Source organism: Sebastes umbrosus, chromosome 15 (assembly GCF_015220745.1).
Source record: "Sebastes umbrosus isolate fSebUmb1 chromosome 15, fSebUmb1.pri, whole genome shotgun sequence".
In the NCBI taxonomy this organism is placed as follows: domain Eukaryota; kingdom Metazoa; phylum Chordata; class Actinopteri; order Perciformes; family Sebastidae; genus Sebastes; species Sebastes umbrosus.
The window spans coordinates 7,310,591-7,327,283 of record NC_051283.1 but is presented as its reverse complement, the minus strand read 5'-3'; the positions used below and the strand labels follow the sequence as shown (position 1 = coordinate 7,327,283).

Here is a 16,693-nt window from a genome sequence, read left to right as displayed (position 1 = left end):
GAACATGTTTTCATGCTGTAATGTTAAAAAAAAACTTTATTTTCCTCATACTGTCTGCCTGAATATACCTGTATTTACCCTCTGTCTGAAACGCTCCGTTTTAGCGCATTTTGACAGAATTGCAACAGAATTGCGTTGCTAGGCAACAGATTTGGTCCATGTGTACTTCCTGTCAGCTGATGACATTCACATACACAGCAACCAGGAATAAACTTGGACACATTTAGAATGTTTACCTTTAAATCTGTGTAAAGGGTCTAAATATTGTATATTCGTGACATCACAAATGGGCAGAAATCCTGACAGCTTGTTTCAAATGCAGAGTTTCTGAATACGGGCTGTGTGTATTTCCCTGTGGATTGAGTTTTTCGATACTTTCACAGTATTTATATAGGACTTAAGCCTGCTTTATAATAAAAAAACATGACAAGCTCACTTTTTTATAATATGGGACCTTTAAAATGCCTCTCCGGCAGTGCGAGCTGCAAAGCTGCAAGCCCATGCTTCATGCAATCTTCCTCTCAGCCCTTTCAGACAGAGCGATCAGATCTCAATTGGATCTCAATGTGGACACTGGAGACACGTATTAATACCAGTTGTAAATGTAATCAGGTTAAATCATATCTAGATGCAATCTGGATACGAGACACGTTTCAATGCCAGGTTTAAAGGGAGTCAGAGAAAGACTGTCTTTTTTTTCTACACAGAGCTGTGTGTCTTTTCTCTGAGGAGCATTTTTAGAATCAAAACACTGCATAGAACACTCCAACTCTGCTGGTGAGCTGGCTAGGGAAGATAGCCTATGTAAGTATTGTTGGGCTAAATAAAACCATTGGTTTAGTTACTGTGTGTACTGTGTTTAATTAGCCTCTAGTTCAGGGCTTCTCAAAGTTCGGACCAAGGGCCAAATCCAGACCGTACGGCAAGTCAATTTGGACCCAGCCCACACCTCGTAGGGATTGGTACCAAAACCTGGTTTTAAACGGCACCAGTGATATATTTATATTTTTAATATATTTTTAAGTAAACATGTCTATAATTGAATAAAAATGAACTCCAACAATAAAATTATGACAATAAGAACAATACGATTTTTTTCTTTTCATAATAGAGTTTCTAATAATTGTAGTTATTTCACTAATTATTGGATCATTTATATATTTACAGAATTTATTTATGTGACTCCATATATTCCAATACATTTCCACCTGGTTTTGATCTACCTTTGCTCTGTCTAAATTCAATCTGGTTACAAAGCTCACATGTTAATGACAGCAGGAAAATAGGGGACAGAGAAATGCAATATTGGTTCAGTCCAGAAGGGAATAGCAAATTTGCCACAATAACAACCATGGGAAATTGAAATAATGAATCTTCTCAGGGCGCAGGCTTCTCATCAACTCTACGTCCTGTGGCACGTTTCTAACCATAAAACTCATAAGAACGTTTCCAGTACACGCTCATCTGGCAGTTCGTAGGGTACTCGTGGGACAATCCAGGGGATGAGTTACAGTAAAATAAAAGAGTCCATGTGATTTGAGGAGGCAGAGAGTTCCTTTGAGCGTAAGCTTTGTCCTCTCGCTGACTCTGGGAAGCACTGTGAACTCAACTAATGAGACTGAAAAAAGGAAGTCTAACGAGGGTAGAAGAAACATACAAAAAAGAACCAAGCCCCAGGGTCCAAACACACAACTTTCTATACTCTCCAAAAAATAGACAAAGACAGTATACAACTGCACTGAGGGAATACATCCCATCTAAAAGTCCTTAAAGGCTCCATTACTGGTTATGGGTGTTTTAAACAACAGTTTATAACAGCATCAACACACCTCTCCACTTCTGCAGAGCTTTTTTTTCATACATTTTTTATGCTTGAGGCAGGGATACGTGTAGGCAATGCTGGCAACGAAAAGACTGAGCCAGCACTGTGTCTACAATGCACCCGTGTGCACAAATACACACACACACACACACACACTGGACTCTTCAGATGTGCTTCCTTAAGCAACCTGCCTACAATAATACCAACACATGCTGAAACATTTGAAATGCTTTCACTCAAGCGTGTCAGTTTGGTTGGTCAGCACTTATTTGAATAAGCTTTGTAGCTGAGTTTTATTTTTTGTCACTGAACCAAGTTTTACTTACATTTAAAGGGGTTGGTTTATCCCCAATGGTATCAAGATAATCCAATGTACAGTGTAGAGGTAGCAAATAATCAACGACGTCTCTTTATAGAATCAGTGTTCCCATTACTCTGGGATGGAAAATCCATTTCTTTGGAACTACCTTCTACCAAATAATACCTATAAAACTGTGCTGTTGTTGAAATGTTTCATGTAATGTTCCAATACTGTGAGATCCTAAAATGAAATGAAATGAATCTCTATTGTACTGGGGTGTCGGTAGAAATCCCAGAGATGGATATCTCACGATAAAATAAAAAGTATATGGCCAAAAGTAATCAGACAACCCTGTCCTTATATTTTTGGTCTGGGACTGTTTTATATGGTTTGGGGAAGCACACAATTATAGTTTGCTTCCAATTTTGTGGCAACAGGATGGCAAGACCATTTCTTGTTTTAACATGGGCAGCCTGGTCTCCTAAATTACGTTTTGAGGGAAACGTAATTTGTCGTAGATTACGTTTGTGTTTGACGCATCACAAATATGTTTGTAATTATAGTTTGCGGAAGTCCACGTATAGGGAGGAGGTCCGGTTGATGAATGGGTCAAACAAACACAGGACTTTCACCCAGGAGACCGCTGTTCATGTCCCGTGTGAAACTAGTCATGTTTTTTTACTAAACCAAACCAATTAATTTTGTTGCGTTATTTGTTTTGTTTTGTTTCAATTTACAACATTAACCACGTGTTTAAAACTGTGACCGTAAACCGAAAAGAAAAATACTTTTCCATGGAAATGTAATTGAGAATGAAGTTTATTTGTATGGGAACGTAGTAACAGAGTTAGTTTGCAACAATTAATATAACACATAACATTATACATAACACTGACCCCAAAGTCAGGTCTATAAAGAAATGGTTTTCCCAGTTAGGTAAGGAAGAACTTGACTGGCCTTCACAGAGTCCTGACCTCAACCCCATCCGACACCTTTGTTATAAACTGGAACGCCGACTGTGAGCCAGACCTTATCATCCAACATCAGTGCCCATACTCGCTAATACTCTCGCAGCTGAATCAACCATTTTTACAACCAATGTTAACATTTTAAAAATTCTTGCTTTCTAAAAGATGAGTGTATGCCAACTACAGTATTGTTAAGGTTAGGGAAATCATGGTTATGGCAAATAAACTATGGTTATGGTATGGTTAGAGTTGGGCAACTAAAACTGGTTAGAGAAAGATTGTGGGTAAATTATCAATATTAATTGCATTGTCTGTGATGGGATCCGGTTTTCTGGAAATCAAACATGCTACACGCTCATCTACCAGCCCCAACCTCCACACCCTTACTTCAGACCTGGCTACATATAGGCCGCACTGCTTCCTACACTGGCACTGAACATTTGCATTGGACGCAAATTGTGAGGTTGAAAATTGTCCAACCTCTGAATGGGAACAAATCCCTGCAGCCTGGTTCCAATATCTTATGGAAAGCCTTCCCAGAAGAGTGGAGAGATTAATGCTCATGCTTTTGAATTGAGATGTTCAATATCACACATGGGTGTAATTGTTTGCTTTGAAATTTGAGTGAACTAACCCTTTAAGCACAAGCATTTACAGATGAATGAAAAAGTAATGGAAAGATCCATCTAGTTCAATGCCCTTTTTTTCTCAACAGCTGTGTGATCAACAATTGACCGGAGGCTGATGTTCATGACACATTTCACCGCATCATGACAGCTATTCAATTTAATATCGCACTGATGTAACAAAGATCAATCACGGACTAATCTCATTAAAAGGGCCATAACCATTAATCCATGGTGGGGTCAAGTATCGTCTGTAAATTCATAACTGAATTTGTCCACGTGTCCCCGACCCCCTGTGGATCCTCTGATAGAACATAAACAAGTCCCGGAACAAAGCTTTGGTTCCTGCGGCAGGTGAAACATGGTGGTATGACGATAAAGAAAACAGGATGAGTCTTTTGTGTTAGCAGATTCCCTGCTTTGCTGTAAGCCTCTTAACAGATGTAAAGGATGGATGAGAGGTAATCTAGTGTCTCTCACCCCCAGCAGAGCGGAGTGTAACCCCAACTGTCTGTCTGTCTGTCAGCATCGTCGGGGCGAAGCTTTGCAGCCAAATCTCCTCTTGCATTATTCATGCCTCCTGCGTCACCTTAGGCCTTTTCATTTGTTTGGCCAATTTGTGCAAACCTTGCTTGTTTTCCTCACTCTTTTTCTTACTTGTTACCGGCTGTTTTTTCCCTGCAGCATCTCTGAATGTCCCTTCCAGCTTCAATTTTCGCATACTTTTTCTTTTTTTTTCACAAGCCCACTCTCTACAGCACTTCTCTCTTTCTCCCTGTCCATTCATCTTCCCACCACCTCCTTCGCCTCTCTATACCTGTTTGCATTCGCCTCCCCCCTGCCTACCGTCCTCGCACTCTTCTTTCTCTGTAAGGAGCTTGTTAGCTCTGTGGAAAGAGACCCTCCCTCCACACTCCTTCCTCCCCCTCTCCTTCCTCCCTCTCCTCCTCCCTGGTCCTCAGTGGCTGCTGTCTGAGTTGTGACGATGTGTATCTGCAGGTAATGATGAAAGAGGACGGATTCGTGTTTGATCAATTCCTCCGCCAGTTCCCTAATAAGAGGTAACGCGGGGAGGGCCGGGGGAACAGGGTGCGAACATGTCTGGCTACCTATTTATCACCTTCTCCGAGACATACATAGAGGGAGGAAGAGAAAAAAAGCGTGCTGAGCTCTGGGCTGGTATGATGGCGGGAGAAAAGTAGAGCTGCACTGGGTCAGGCAATTTCTACGGCAGGCTGCAGATGCACTGTACTGTATAGCAACGCTGACTTTGTTTATATTGCTTTGAATGAATAAAGATACATTGAAGGTTGAAGCACAGAAGGTTTTTATTTTTAGCACTGGCAAAGAAGTATTTTGGAACAGTTTCAGGGGGAAAGAAAATGACTTGGAGAGGGTAATAATGACAAGGGAGAAGTAGAGCTGTAGTGGGCAACACATTTTCTACAGTACAAGTGCTGAAGTTGGCTAAAGTTCTTACTTGTAAAGTTCTTACTTCTTACTTTTTTTGTAAATATAATATGTAAATAATGTAAATAAACAACGTGCAATTGTTAACAATATCTCAAAGTATTTTTCTTTGTCTTTATTAACTTATTTTCTTTTTCATTTAACTCTTTTTTTTCAAACTTATAAATTAACTTAAATAAAATTATGAATTTATATTTCATGTCTTCACCTTATCATTGTTTGTTAATGTGTTGATTTGTATAGGGGGAAAAAAACAGTTTTAGGGAACACAGATATTAAACTTAACTTGCCAATCCATTGTAAATGTGCGCATTGCTTCATTTTGTTTATGAGTGTATACAGGAGAAATATGTTGTTTTTTTTTTTAGAGTTAGCATTCATACAGTTCAGAATGAGTGGGAGATATCCCATACATTATGCTAACCTAGCTAACATTATTTGGTCATTTGGTCTAATGTTTTTGGCTTAATATTTTGTATAATTTGAGCTATTTTATGTGTTATTTTAGTCATTTTAAAACAGCATTTTATCATGTGTGAACTCCTCACTCTAAATAAGTCATACATAGGTAAATAGGTCAACTGGTAGTTACTGGGTGTAAATATTTAAAGGTGCAGTGTGTGGGATGTGGCGCCAACTGGCGGTGAGGTTGCAGATTGCAACCAACTGAAACTTCTCCCGCGTGCCGAGCATGTAGGAGCACTACAACACAAAAACGTGAAAGTCTCTCTCTAGAGCAAGGGTTTGGTTTGTCCGTTCTGGGCTACTGTAGAAATATGGTGGCCAGCTACGTGGAGAGGACACGCTCTGTATGTAGATGTAAACGGCTCATTCTAAGGTAACGAAAACAGCAACAATTCTTATTTTCAGATGATTATACACTAATGAAAACATAGTTATAAAAAAATATATTCCAATTATTTTCTTTTAATAACTCAGATGTTTTGAATAAAGAGCTAAAGCCTATTTTGAACCAAAACCCACATTTGAGGGAGCCAAACATATTTGATGTATTAATACTTTATTATATATGCAGTCATCTTACTTAACATAGTGAAGTCTGCAGTATATGCTGTTACATTTCTTATCGCCTCTCTCCAGCTTTTATGTATTTTAGTGTATCTCTTAGGCTCCAGCTGTTGGCTTCCAAACTACTGAGCCACAGCAGTGAGCACATGATGGAGGTAAAGGAGAGTCCAGCACTGAATCATTATGCACTTACTAAAATACTTTAAAACTGGGTGGTATAACCAGGGGACTTATATGGAGTTCAGAGGGAAAAAGTGTAGAATAAGAGGAACAAAGCTGCGTATCCCAAGATGAAAGCCTACACTGTTTTTAATACTAAAACTTTCTCTCTGTGATTCAACAGACGGTGCTCGTTTGCTGAGCCACGGCACAGCGATAGCAACACAAAAAGGTAATTTTTTACACTAAAAAGACAGAAATGCTGGAAGATACTCACTTGATTTGTCTAAATCAGACTGCTGAAGCCTCATATCAACTTCAACTGAACTTTAGAAAGCATTTTTTTCCACAGATAAGAAGCCCCCGTCTCTCAGTAAAAATTCAAAAGGTGATCTCTCTGGAGCCACGTTTTCTGCTAACCGTGTTAACCGGTTACTCTCAGCTGAATGCGTCGTGGTTGCTCTTAGTGACGGCGGCGGTGTCCTCATAAAAGCCTGCAATTTTTACTTGTATCAATTTTAGATATGGCTATATATATACTCATCTGTGTTTATTAACCATTCACATGAGTCCCCACAAGCAACCACAGATGCATTCAGCTGAAAATCACCAGCTAATACTGTTAGAAGACAGTAGAGTCACTTCGACCTGCCACTGCAGTAATTGCAGCGCCGCTAGAGCACATAAAGCGGTCGCCGGATTCGTCTACATCATCGGTATCGTAAATAATGTCCAATTAGTTTTGTGAGATGAACACATAGCGTGCAAAATGCAGAGACGTTTCCCTGACAAAATCAAACTTCCATCGCCACATTTCACCGGGATTTTCACCCTGAAGGAACAGAAACAAATTGATTTGTTTTCATGTATCCCATCTGGGTGATATGAGCAGATGGAAGGAAGGAAGGAAGGGTTGGACAGATGATCTAAAGGTTCTCCAGCTGCAGGGAGCCAGAGCTGCTCAGTTGTAAAGCCCTGCTGCACACAACAGCGGCAGCATGCGCCCGGACACAGGGGTGACGGCCCAGCAGCATCAGTAGTCAATACAGATCTATCCCAGCACGTGGCTGTCTGTATGTGTGTGTGTGTGTGTGTGTGGACAGCAGCCTGCAGTCTAAATAAGGCTCTGGCACTCTTATCTAGCATACTGGGATGCAGCTCAAGACCACAAGCCCTTATAAGGCTGCAGTTGGCTGTCTGGATGTCCCATCTCCCTGTTTAGTGTTTGTCTGTGAGTGTTGTGTCTTATTTGTTTTACGGCAGGCTGGTCAGTATCAGCACGAACCTCTGGCTCTCCAAGCTGGGGACCATCTAATAATAGCTGCCGCCTGAAAACTATTAATACAAAAACTTCCAAACCCTGTCAACCCCCACGCACTGAACACACAAACACCTTTCATCTGGCTTAATGTCCCTCGTGAAATATATGTCTTCAAGTATTTAGAGTAGCACTTGGCTGAGATAGTATCACTTGGTTCCAAATCCAGTTTCAACTAGTTCAAACAATTAGAGACAATTTAAAAAAATCTAAAATTGAGCCATGATATCACAGCCAGCATTAGGGACACTTAGTGTTTTTTGTTGAATGTCTGCGTTTTCAATTTAAAGAATTATGACCCTTATCCTTTTTTAAGGCTCCGCTGTGCCTCTTTTCTCCATTTCTCGAGGGTTGGGATGAGCTGTAAAATGAGAGGCCTGTGTTGCCAGTGAGTGTATGTGAGCTGTTAGGGCTTGATAACTGCATCAGAGTGCAGCATGATAACCAGCGTACTGCAAAAAGGGCAGGGCCCTCGAGGTAGGCGCGCCAAACGCAAGAGCCGGCTCGCTTTACTGCACAAAGAAGGAAGGCAGCGCCGTTTTTTTCAGTCCAAATTTGGGTGGAATTTCGTTACCTGAGTTACTAGCAACCGGTGGAAGGAGTGAAAAGACAATAAACAAAATCAAACGTGGTTATGAGCCAAAGAGAATAAACACACACACAAGCTGAGACTGAGGAGGAGTACATTCACAACCTCCTCTTTAAATATTATCCGTGTGAAAAAGGCTACCGGTCGTATTGACACGGTGTTATTTGCTTCAGCACTTTTACGAAGGTATCATATTCTATTTTACTACAATATGTTATTGTTGTGCAGTGCTTCACTTTTGGAGTGAAGCATAAAGTGTCACACTGGAACGTCCTCTACACCTCTCATCCACACACTATTCTCATGTCAATCTTTGGATTTCTCCTTGGATTTCTTTAAAGCCTTTTCAAAAGTGCATGAAACGGATTAAATTGTGTGGTTTTCCTGCTAACTAGCCAATCAAGCATTGCTTCCATGAGTTAGCTAACGTTATCTAACAGTAGCTAACTACATTACTTTGTAGGGTTAAAGGTTATAATATATCAGGAAAAGACCCGTTCAGGACTGTCACATCCACTGGGCAGTATTTTACACAGTAAGGGAGCTGGTCCCGTTAAGTTAGTAACTAACTAACTGATCAGTTAGTTGCTATCCCCAACTCCTTTTCCCCTGTAAAATAAAACATTGAAAATTTAAAATACAAGCAATAAAGCATAAATCTAACATATGTTGCTTGTTCAAGTCTATAAGCATCCACACAGGGGTTATGATATAACGAAATAACTGTGTAGCAAACTGCCGTAACAACCCCAATTGAGACGCATGTTCCAAATGTCCTGTATACATGTATGTCCAAAGAATGCTCATACAACCTGAATAATAGCAATATACCCCACATGTCTTAGTCAGAAAATATCGGAATAACGCTTAAATCAGAATATCCAAACGGAATATTAGGGCTGTCCCGAATACCATTTTTTGGGGTTTTGATGCTTTGGTGAGAAATATTTTGGAAGTATGGGGGAAATGCTCTATATAAAAAGCGTCTCGAGATAACCTTTGCATGGGAGTGCAGGATCCTAGGAGTGTGTGAGGTTTTATATGTTTTTTTTATGAGACGTGTATGACCACATGAATTTCCCCTTGCGGGATAATAAAATTGACTTTTGCCCTTTGTTCTTCTCTCCGTCTCCATCTCCCCAGTTTCAGTGCCTGGCTGGGACAGTGCCTCTGCTGCACTACTGTAAACACATGCACCTCTAGACGCAACAAATAGTGATATCCGTCTGAGAATAACTAATAATAAAGTAATGTTGAATATGACATTATGAAAAATAATGTATGTGAATAATGAATAACGTGGGATTATTCCTTATTTAATGGGCTATTTTGGGATTTACACATTATTACATACGTATATATACATTTAAAAAAAAAAAATGAAGCATTCAAATACTGATTTGGAGGTTGACTACCATGGCAATGGTCAGAGCTTTGAAGCATTTGGAATATGCGGTTTACATATTTGGAATATTAGTGGAATATTAGTGTGCAGGTAAATGTAGTCATTGTTTTTTGCATTTACTTGTCTTCTACATCGTCATATCGTCTGGTGAGGTGGTGCCAGCAACAGTTGTCATTTCAGCCGACAAAACTGACGATCAAAATTAACGGACAATCGTCTCATTGTTTTAAAACTTATTAAGAATTTTGAGTGGTAAATCTTTCCCTGTTGTCATTGTAAACTGCATAAGTTGAAGAGGAGTAGTAAAATGACACGGAGGGGAATAGCGCTATTATCATATACACAATGTGTGAGTGGCATGAATGCAAAACTCCAAGGGCCCATTATGGTAACAGAGCAGTTACTGGAGCCAAACAACATCAGTGAGGCTGGCAGAGAACCTGGGGGTCAATTACCATCAGACAGATACCAACTACCTTCAGCTATGTGTCCTCATGGGACTAACGCCTCCAACGCAGGACTTCCCCCCCCACACAAAACCCCAAACTCTATCCATATCTCATTATTAATAACTGCTTTGCTACTGCCTGTCTGACAGTGTGTCATGGTGCAGTGCTGCTCTGTGTGTATACATACTGAGGACATCCAATATGACTCATTCTACTGGCAACTTCTACCCGGCGATGACTCCATCCCCTGCCTGCTTGGGAGGGTGTATAAGGTGGTGAAGCTTCCTACTGGGAGCACTGGAAGTAGCCGTCACCTCCATACAAATGTTTCTCCAGTCGAGCGGAGGCATACTGGCTGGGTCGTTAAGTGGGAGGATGTTTTTCCACACGGACGTGCTGCATGGGATCAGTTTGGAATCGCATACTAACCTATTATTCATACATACAAGTATGATGTAAAACTGAGAATGTAGTGCGTTCCAACTGCATAGTATGTGGATTTTGTGTACAAGAGAAATGCCCGATGTATACTGGGTTAGCAAGAATTTCTGAGTCTGAGACATGAGCTTACTGGACATACGCAGTTGCCCAAAAATGCATTGCAGCTCTTCAGACTGTCCAATGGCGCACTACGAGGCAGACGGTTTAAAATAATTTACAGTTGGATAAAATAATTACGAATGATGGCGAGCGACGTTGAGGTACAGTTAAGAAAAAACACGGAAGCTCACATATATAATGTACTGTAGAAAACATATTTAACATTCAAATATTTGTTTTATTTTATAACTGGAAAATACAAAAATAAGTGGAAGAGGTAATGCTGATTTACATTTATGATAAATGTTCAACAGTAGCTCGGACCACTAATGTCGTGATCGATACGATCAGTCATGTGACGCAGAGAAGACATATTGCTCGAGTATACTTCAGCGTGAAAAGTCTGTTAGTGATGGCATACTTAATCGTTAATTCAGTAGGCAGTATGCATGAATATGAATATGTAGAATAAAGTATGTTAATGCAATTTTGAACACAGCCTTATTGTTTTTTTTGTTCCACACACTTATTGGAAGGGGCGCTCTGCTTTACTTCACCTATCTTGTTTGTTTTTGTCTCTGCAAAATGATCTTGTTACAATCTTTTAAAAGAAATTTTCTTGCTTTTAAAAATTGCACTTTGAAAGAAAAACATCCTCACTTTATAAGATTTTGCTTCCAATGCCTGCGCACACACTTATACACACACACTTACACAGAAACCTTGAACGGAGTGCTGAGGTAAAGTAACCTAGCAACAGCCTGCCAGACTCAACAGGTTGTGCAGAGAGGGACGAGAGGACACAAACAATAAACAGAACTGGAAATGACAATGTCCTCTGCCTCCTATGGCAGCTCTATCTGCACCGGCTGATGGCTGGCAGAACATGTTGCACGGGAAGACAATAGAAGGAATAAGCAGAAATGCATACTGCCTGGGTATTGCAGAATTTTAGAATTAATTTGGCAAGTTTGCAAGTTTGCTGTAAATGCAAGTTTTAATTTGCAAAACTCACATAATGCTATATTCCTTATTTGTGTGCCTTAAAATCGTGCATAGCACATGAAATGAAAATATCTATATCGCACTAGGTAATACAAACTGCAGTACCTTTATCAGAGCATCACAACACTGGATATGTTCATCACAGAATTTCAATCATTGTTGCATTTGAAAATAAAGTATTTGAAATTATGTAGAGTAAGGGCGCTTTCACAAGCACACATTTAGTCCGTTTTAATCAAACTCTGGTGCGGTTCAACCAGTCTGAGACCGCTTGTGAGAGGTGGTCTGGGACCGTTTCCAAGTGAACCAAAACGCAGGCTGCCTGTCCTGGCATTTGTTGAGATGGACACAGGTAAACGACATGGTAGTGGACCGATGTTTGTCTGACATCTGGGCCGAAGAGAACATACGGAATATGCAAAGTCTATATATAAATATATATAAAGTCTATAAAAATAGTGATGTCTAAAAAGTCATTTGAGATAAACTGGAGGAGAAGGATTTGTGCACACAGTAGATCAGTGCAGCGTCAAAGTGAAAAACAACTTTGACAGCAATATTTTAAAGTCCACAACTCCCTGCATAGAAGTGTCAGAAAACGATAAATTTGCTCCTTCGCACATGCCCCAATTTTTTATACTACTTATGGTCTCCAATTCAATGTATTTACATTCTGTTATTACCTCTCTGCACAGTTTTTTAATGTACGCCATTCCTATGTAATCAAGCATGGTTTCATTCAACTGATGTCCGCCTCACTCTTTACTTTTCACTCTCTTTCTCTTACTGCTAATGAAAACTGAACATCCTGCTTCACATTAAAAACATTCAACTGGTGAAACAGGGCAGATTTTATTGTGAAGAAGCCACTGGAAATGCAAGATTTTCCAAAAGACATCCACATTTTGGGAAGTTTTTGACAGTGGATCATTTTTTATTTTTGCAAGAGAGTAACAGAACAAGAACGATCAACTTTACGGTGTCCTGCTGTTGTGTGGAAAACTACCATAATTACTATTGACCTCTTTAATGAAACAATGCGAGTTTGTTGGGCTGCACCATGGATGTATTAAGAGAACTGGATACAGTGTTTGAAGGCGGGGCCCCGTTCATCCCTATGAAAGTCGCTCAGTGGCGCATGAAGACAAAATGGATCGAATTCCGCCTGGAAAATTACCCGGATCTCCAACACATGGAACATGTGCAGTAGCGTCCGCTCCGTCACATGACTCGGTCACGGGGTCACGCCGTCGTCACGGCTTGCGCTCCAGCCTCGGTCTCGGTCTCACTTACATGAACGGATGAAGGGAAATAACTCTGATTCAGCTACTAGTGCGATTTGCAACTTTTAGGACCTTATGATTTAAATAAGGACTAATAGAGTGTTCATAGTGGGGAGTTGATTTACCTTAAAAAAAAATATTCGCTGAGTTACAGACATCTCTTTCCCAATGTAACTCTATGGGAAAAAGTATTCTTGGGCCCAATGGCATCACGTGACGGACACGAAAGTTGCAGTACCGCCGTTTGACCACTACGAAAGTTGGGATCAACGACCCGCGCTCTTCCTGGGGGCTTGGGCTGCACTGTAAACCGATACACCAGTTGCTCTTCTTTTGTTTTTCAGACAAAGTGGCTGTTTGTTGTAATATTAAACCGCACTTGCTGTTACCACGCAAACCACAGGTGTGTCACCAAATCAACCAACCAAGTTTAAGGAAAGCATTTAGCAATTTGAGCACATTGAAATTTTGTCCGAGCCAAAGCCTGTGTTTAGGAGGTAATCCACACTAAAATGCTGTGCATGACTAAAAGCATTGATTCGGCAATGTGTTTTGTATTTCTGCAACCATTGTAGTGTTTGGTGTTGCAGTTTATCGCCATGGGTAACTATTCAAATGCAGAAATTCGCTGGGCTCTTTCTAAAACATCGATAGCTTTTGTTGTCAGGACTTCAGAATAAAAGTCATTTACAGACAGGAGAAAATCCATCATGGAAGTGGCATACACACCAATTTATGCCTCTACAGTAGCCAAAATAGACCAGAATGCACTGCAACTAGAAGAAATGTTGAATTTTTTTGGAGTATAGAGTATATTTATATATACCTTTATGTACACCCTGACTGAAACCCTGTTTATAGCCATTGTCTGGGGGGTTTGTTGAAATACATTTAAGGCTGTTCTCAACCAAAGAAATTCTTAGTCGACTAACACTCACACGATTCTGTCGACTAATCAATTAGTTTAATCGCCAGAGTTTCTCCACAAAGAATCACACTAAAGCACCACTTTAAATCTTGTGTTTACCAGAGATGTGCTCATAAGTTTCTTGGAACTATGTCATTCAGCATGAAAAAAGTAACCGAGTAAAGAAATCTGAGTTGACTGAGACCAAAACGACTGATTAGTCGACTAAGAGGGGGCAGTTGGGAAACCATGGAAAACAACTGAGTAATAACTTCATGGAAAGTCTGAAACCACCAAAAAGTCTGATAAACATAGCATGAAATCCACCAGACTTAGCCATACAAGAGTAACCGAGGGTGGATTGCTCCTGTAAGCACATACTGTAGACAGAGTCGGGTGGGTAGGAAGTACAACAACAAAAAAAAAAATCAAAAATAAATAAGGCATAGGACAGAGAGGGTACGGAAAGCCCAGCGTGGGAGCTGTCATGGCCGGTTAAGTGGACAGGAAGCCCTGCTGGAGCTCTGTTATCTGTCTGCTGCAGGAAGCCATCCAGCAGAGAGAAAGGGAGGGGGGACACACTGCTCCGAGGCAGGACACACACCGAGATGAAGCTTTTTATCAAGACTGTGTCTTCTGTAGACAATCTAAAACCTCACAAGTCTTTTAATACATATACGTTATCAGTTTCATCTCTTCAATTACTTTGTTACAGCGTCGACGTTTCTCCTTATCGGATTTCTTTTACCCCGTATCTACTTTAAATCTTGTGGCGCTGTTGGGTTCTTTGTAAATCCATTTATGCCCCATTGCTTTTCATCGGCTGCTTAAAATGTGCTATACATTTAAAGTTGAGTATACTATTTTGAAAAAGCAGTTTCCAGGGCTTCCTTGACTACAGCTCAGAAGGGCTGGCGGAATAGATTTTGAAACCGCACGTGCTTTCAAAAAATCTATTGTACGTCAACGCCTTTTAATTACAGCCTGAGACTTGCAAATGATGCATTAATCAACGGATCATCATTAATGTGCCAAAATGATACATTGGCAGTAGATACAGCGAGGCAGAATGCCTCATTAGCATATTGATTTTCAGAAAAACTAGAGGGTCAACTGTCATGTTAGCATAATAAACAGTTGTCAGGAGGAGCCTCGTCCTCGCTTCCTGCTCGACAGGTGCCAGAAATACTTAATAAGCATGTGTCAGTGTTAATAATCATATGTGAGACAATATAATATGGAGCCATTACTCGCAAGCGTGTGCTACAGCAGGAAGAGGCCCTCATAAATAAAACAGTGCTCATCAGGATAAAGAGACATTGTCATTAATCAAGGATGCAACAAGCTTTCTGTTTTGATTTCCGTCAGACTGACTGTTGGTAAATTATACTCAAGGCCCAAATAGTTAAGGAAAGAAAGGTGACAGTAAATAACCTTTGAGCATTCAAAGTGTGTTTACGGACTGTGTGATTTAGAGAGGTGATTGTGAGAGAAAGGTGGTGAAATTAGGGCTGAAACTCTCACAGGTACTGCATTTAGCATAAAACAATATGCTCAAATCATAACATGGCAAACTGTAGCCCAACAGGCAACAACAGCTGTCAGTGTGTCAGTGTGCTGACTTGACTAAGACTTGCCTTAAACTGCATGTGATTATCATAAAGTGGGCATATCTGTAAAGGGGAGACTCGTGGGTACCCATAGAACCCATTTACATTCACATATCTTTAAGTCAGAGGTCAAGGAACCCCTTTGAAAATGGCCATGACAGTTTTTCCTCGCCAAAATTTAGCGCAAGTTTGGAGCGTAATTGAACCTCTATCGTTAGCTAATATGACATGGTTGGTAACAATGCATCCTTACCTTTTCTAGTTTCATATGATGCAAATTGTGTTGATGTGTTAAAGAAACTAGTGGCATTGAAACAAATTTGCGTTAATGTTTTTTTTGTAATTCATAGATGATTGCAGGATGTTCAGTGTCGTGTGTGTCTGTACCTCATTCCCTCTGTGGACTTGTTCTGATAGTTGCAGTAGAGCTGCGGCGTGCCCAGCATTGCCTCGGTGAAGACGGCCAGGAAGCCCAGGGTCTCCACGAACAGCGCAGAGTCCAGGAAGAGGTAGGTGATGTAGGCCGCCATCAGCGTGAAGGCCAGCACGCACTGCATGTAGTCCACGAAGCGACTCCACAACCAGAAGTAGCTCCAGTCAAAGTCTAAAAGTGCACAACAAAGAGAAATCACAAATGAGTACACAGTAATGCATATTTTCTTTTAACAACTCAAGGGAGTACAGTTCTCAACCAGCTGGCTGATACTGGCATAACAACAGAAACAGTACTTGATGTGCACAGTTCCTGTAAAAATAAAGAAAGTAAAGCAAAGCCGTTCTAAATAAAAAAAAAAAAACATGCAAAAGTAATGCTGTTACTGGTTGAGACGAAAAAATACTTTTTCAGACACATCACAGCGGAAGAGTTGCATTCGAAATTTGGTGGCTCTGGAGGGAACTCTTTAAAATGTGATAAAATAACCCTGATGATGTCATCGGGGTTATCTCAGTTTAGGTTTGGAAACTAAACATTTATAACAGAAAGCCTGCGTTACAAACTAGGGGCATTGAGTTTGAAAGACGTGTAATTACCAGGCATGGAGTATCAATGTGATGATATTGGTTGCATCATGGGAAATGTCGGATCCAGTGTTTTTGGGGACTAAAAGTCAGATTATTTCAGCCTCCACTGCTCAACTTTATGGTAGTGTGATGAATCATTGCAGTTCTTAATTTCTCTTGAAAGTGGTAACTAGGAAAATGACATTAAAA

At 40.4% G+C, this 16,693-nt stretch overlaps 1 protein-coding gene across 3 annotated transcripts in view; it reads right to left on the bottom strand.

Moving 5' to 3' along the window:
* LOC119503448 (solute carrier family 66 member 2) overlaps positions 1-16,693 on the bottom strand; it is a 37,240-nt gene that overhangs the window by 4,632 nt on the left and 15,915 nt on the right. For all 3 annotated transcript variants that reach the window (XM_037795252.1, XM_037795253.1, XM_037795254.1), the window contains one exon: positions 15,869-16,085. In XM_037795252.1, coding sequence (XP_037651180.1) covers positions 15,869-16,085 — 217 coding nt within the window. The remainder of the gene's footprint in view (positions 1-15,868; positions 16,086-16,693) is intronic.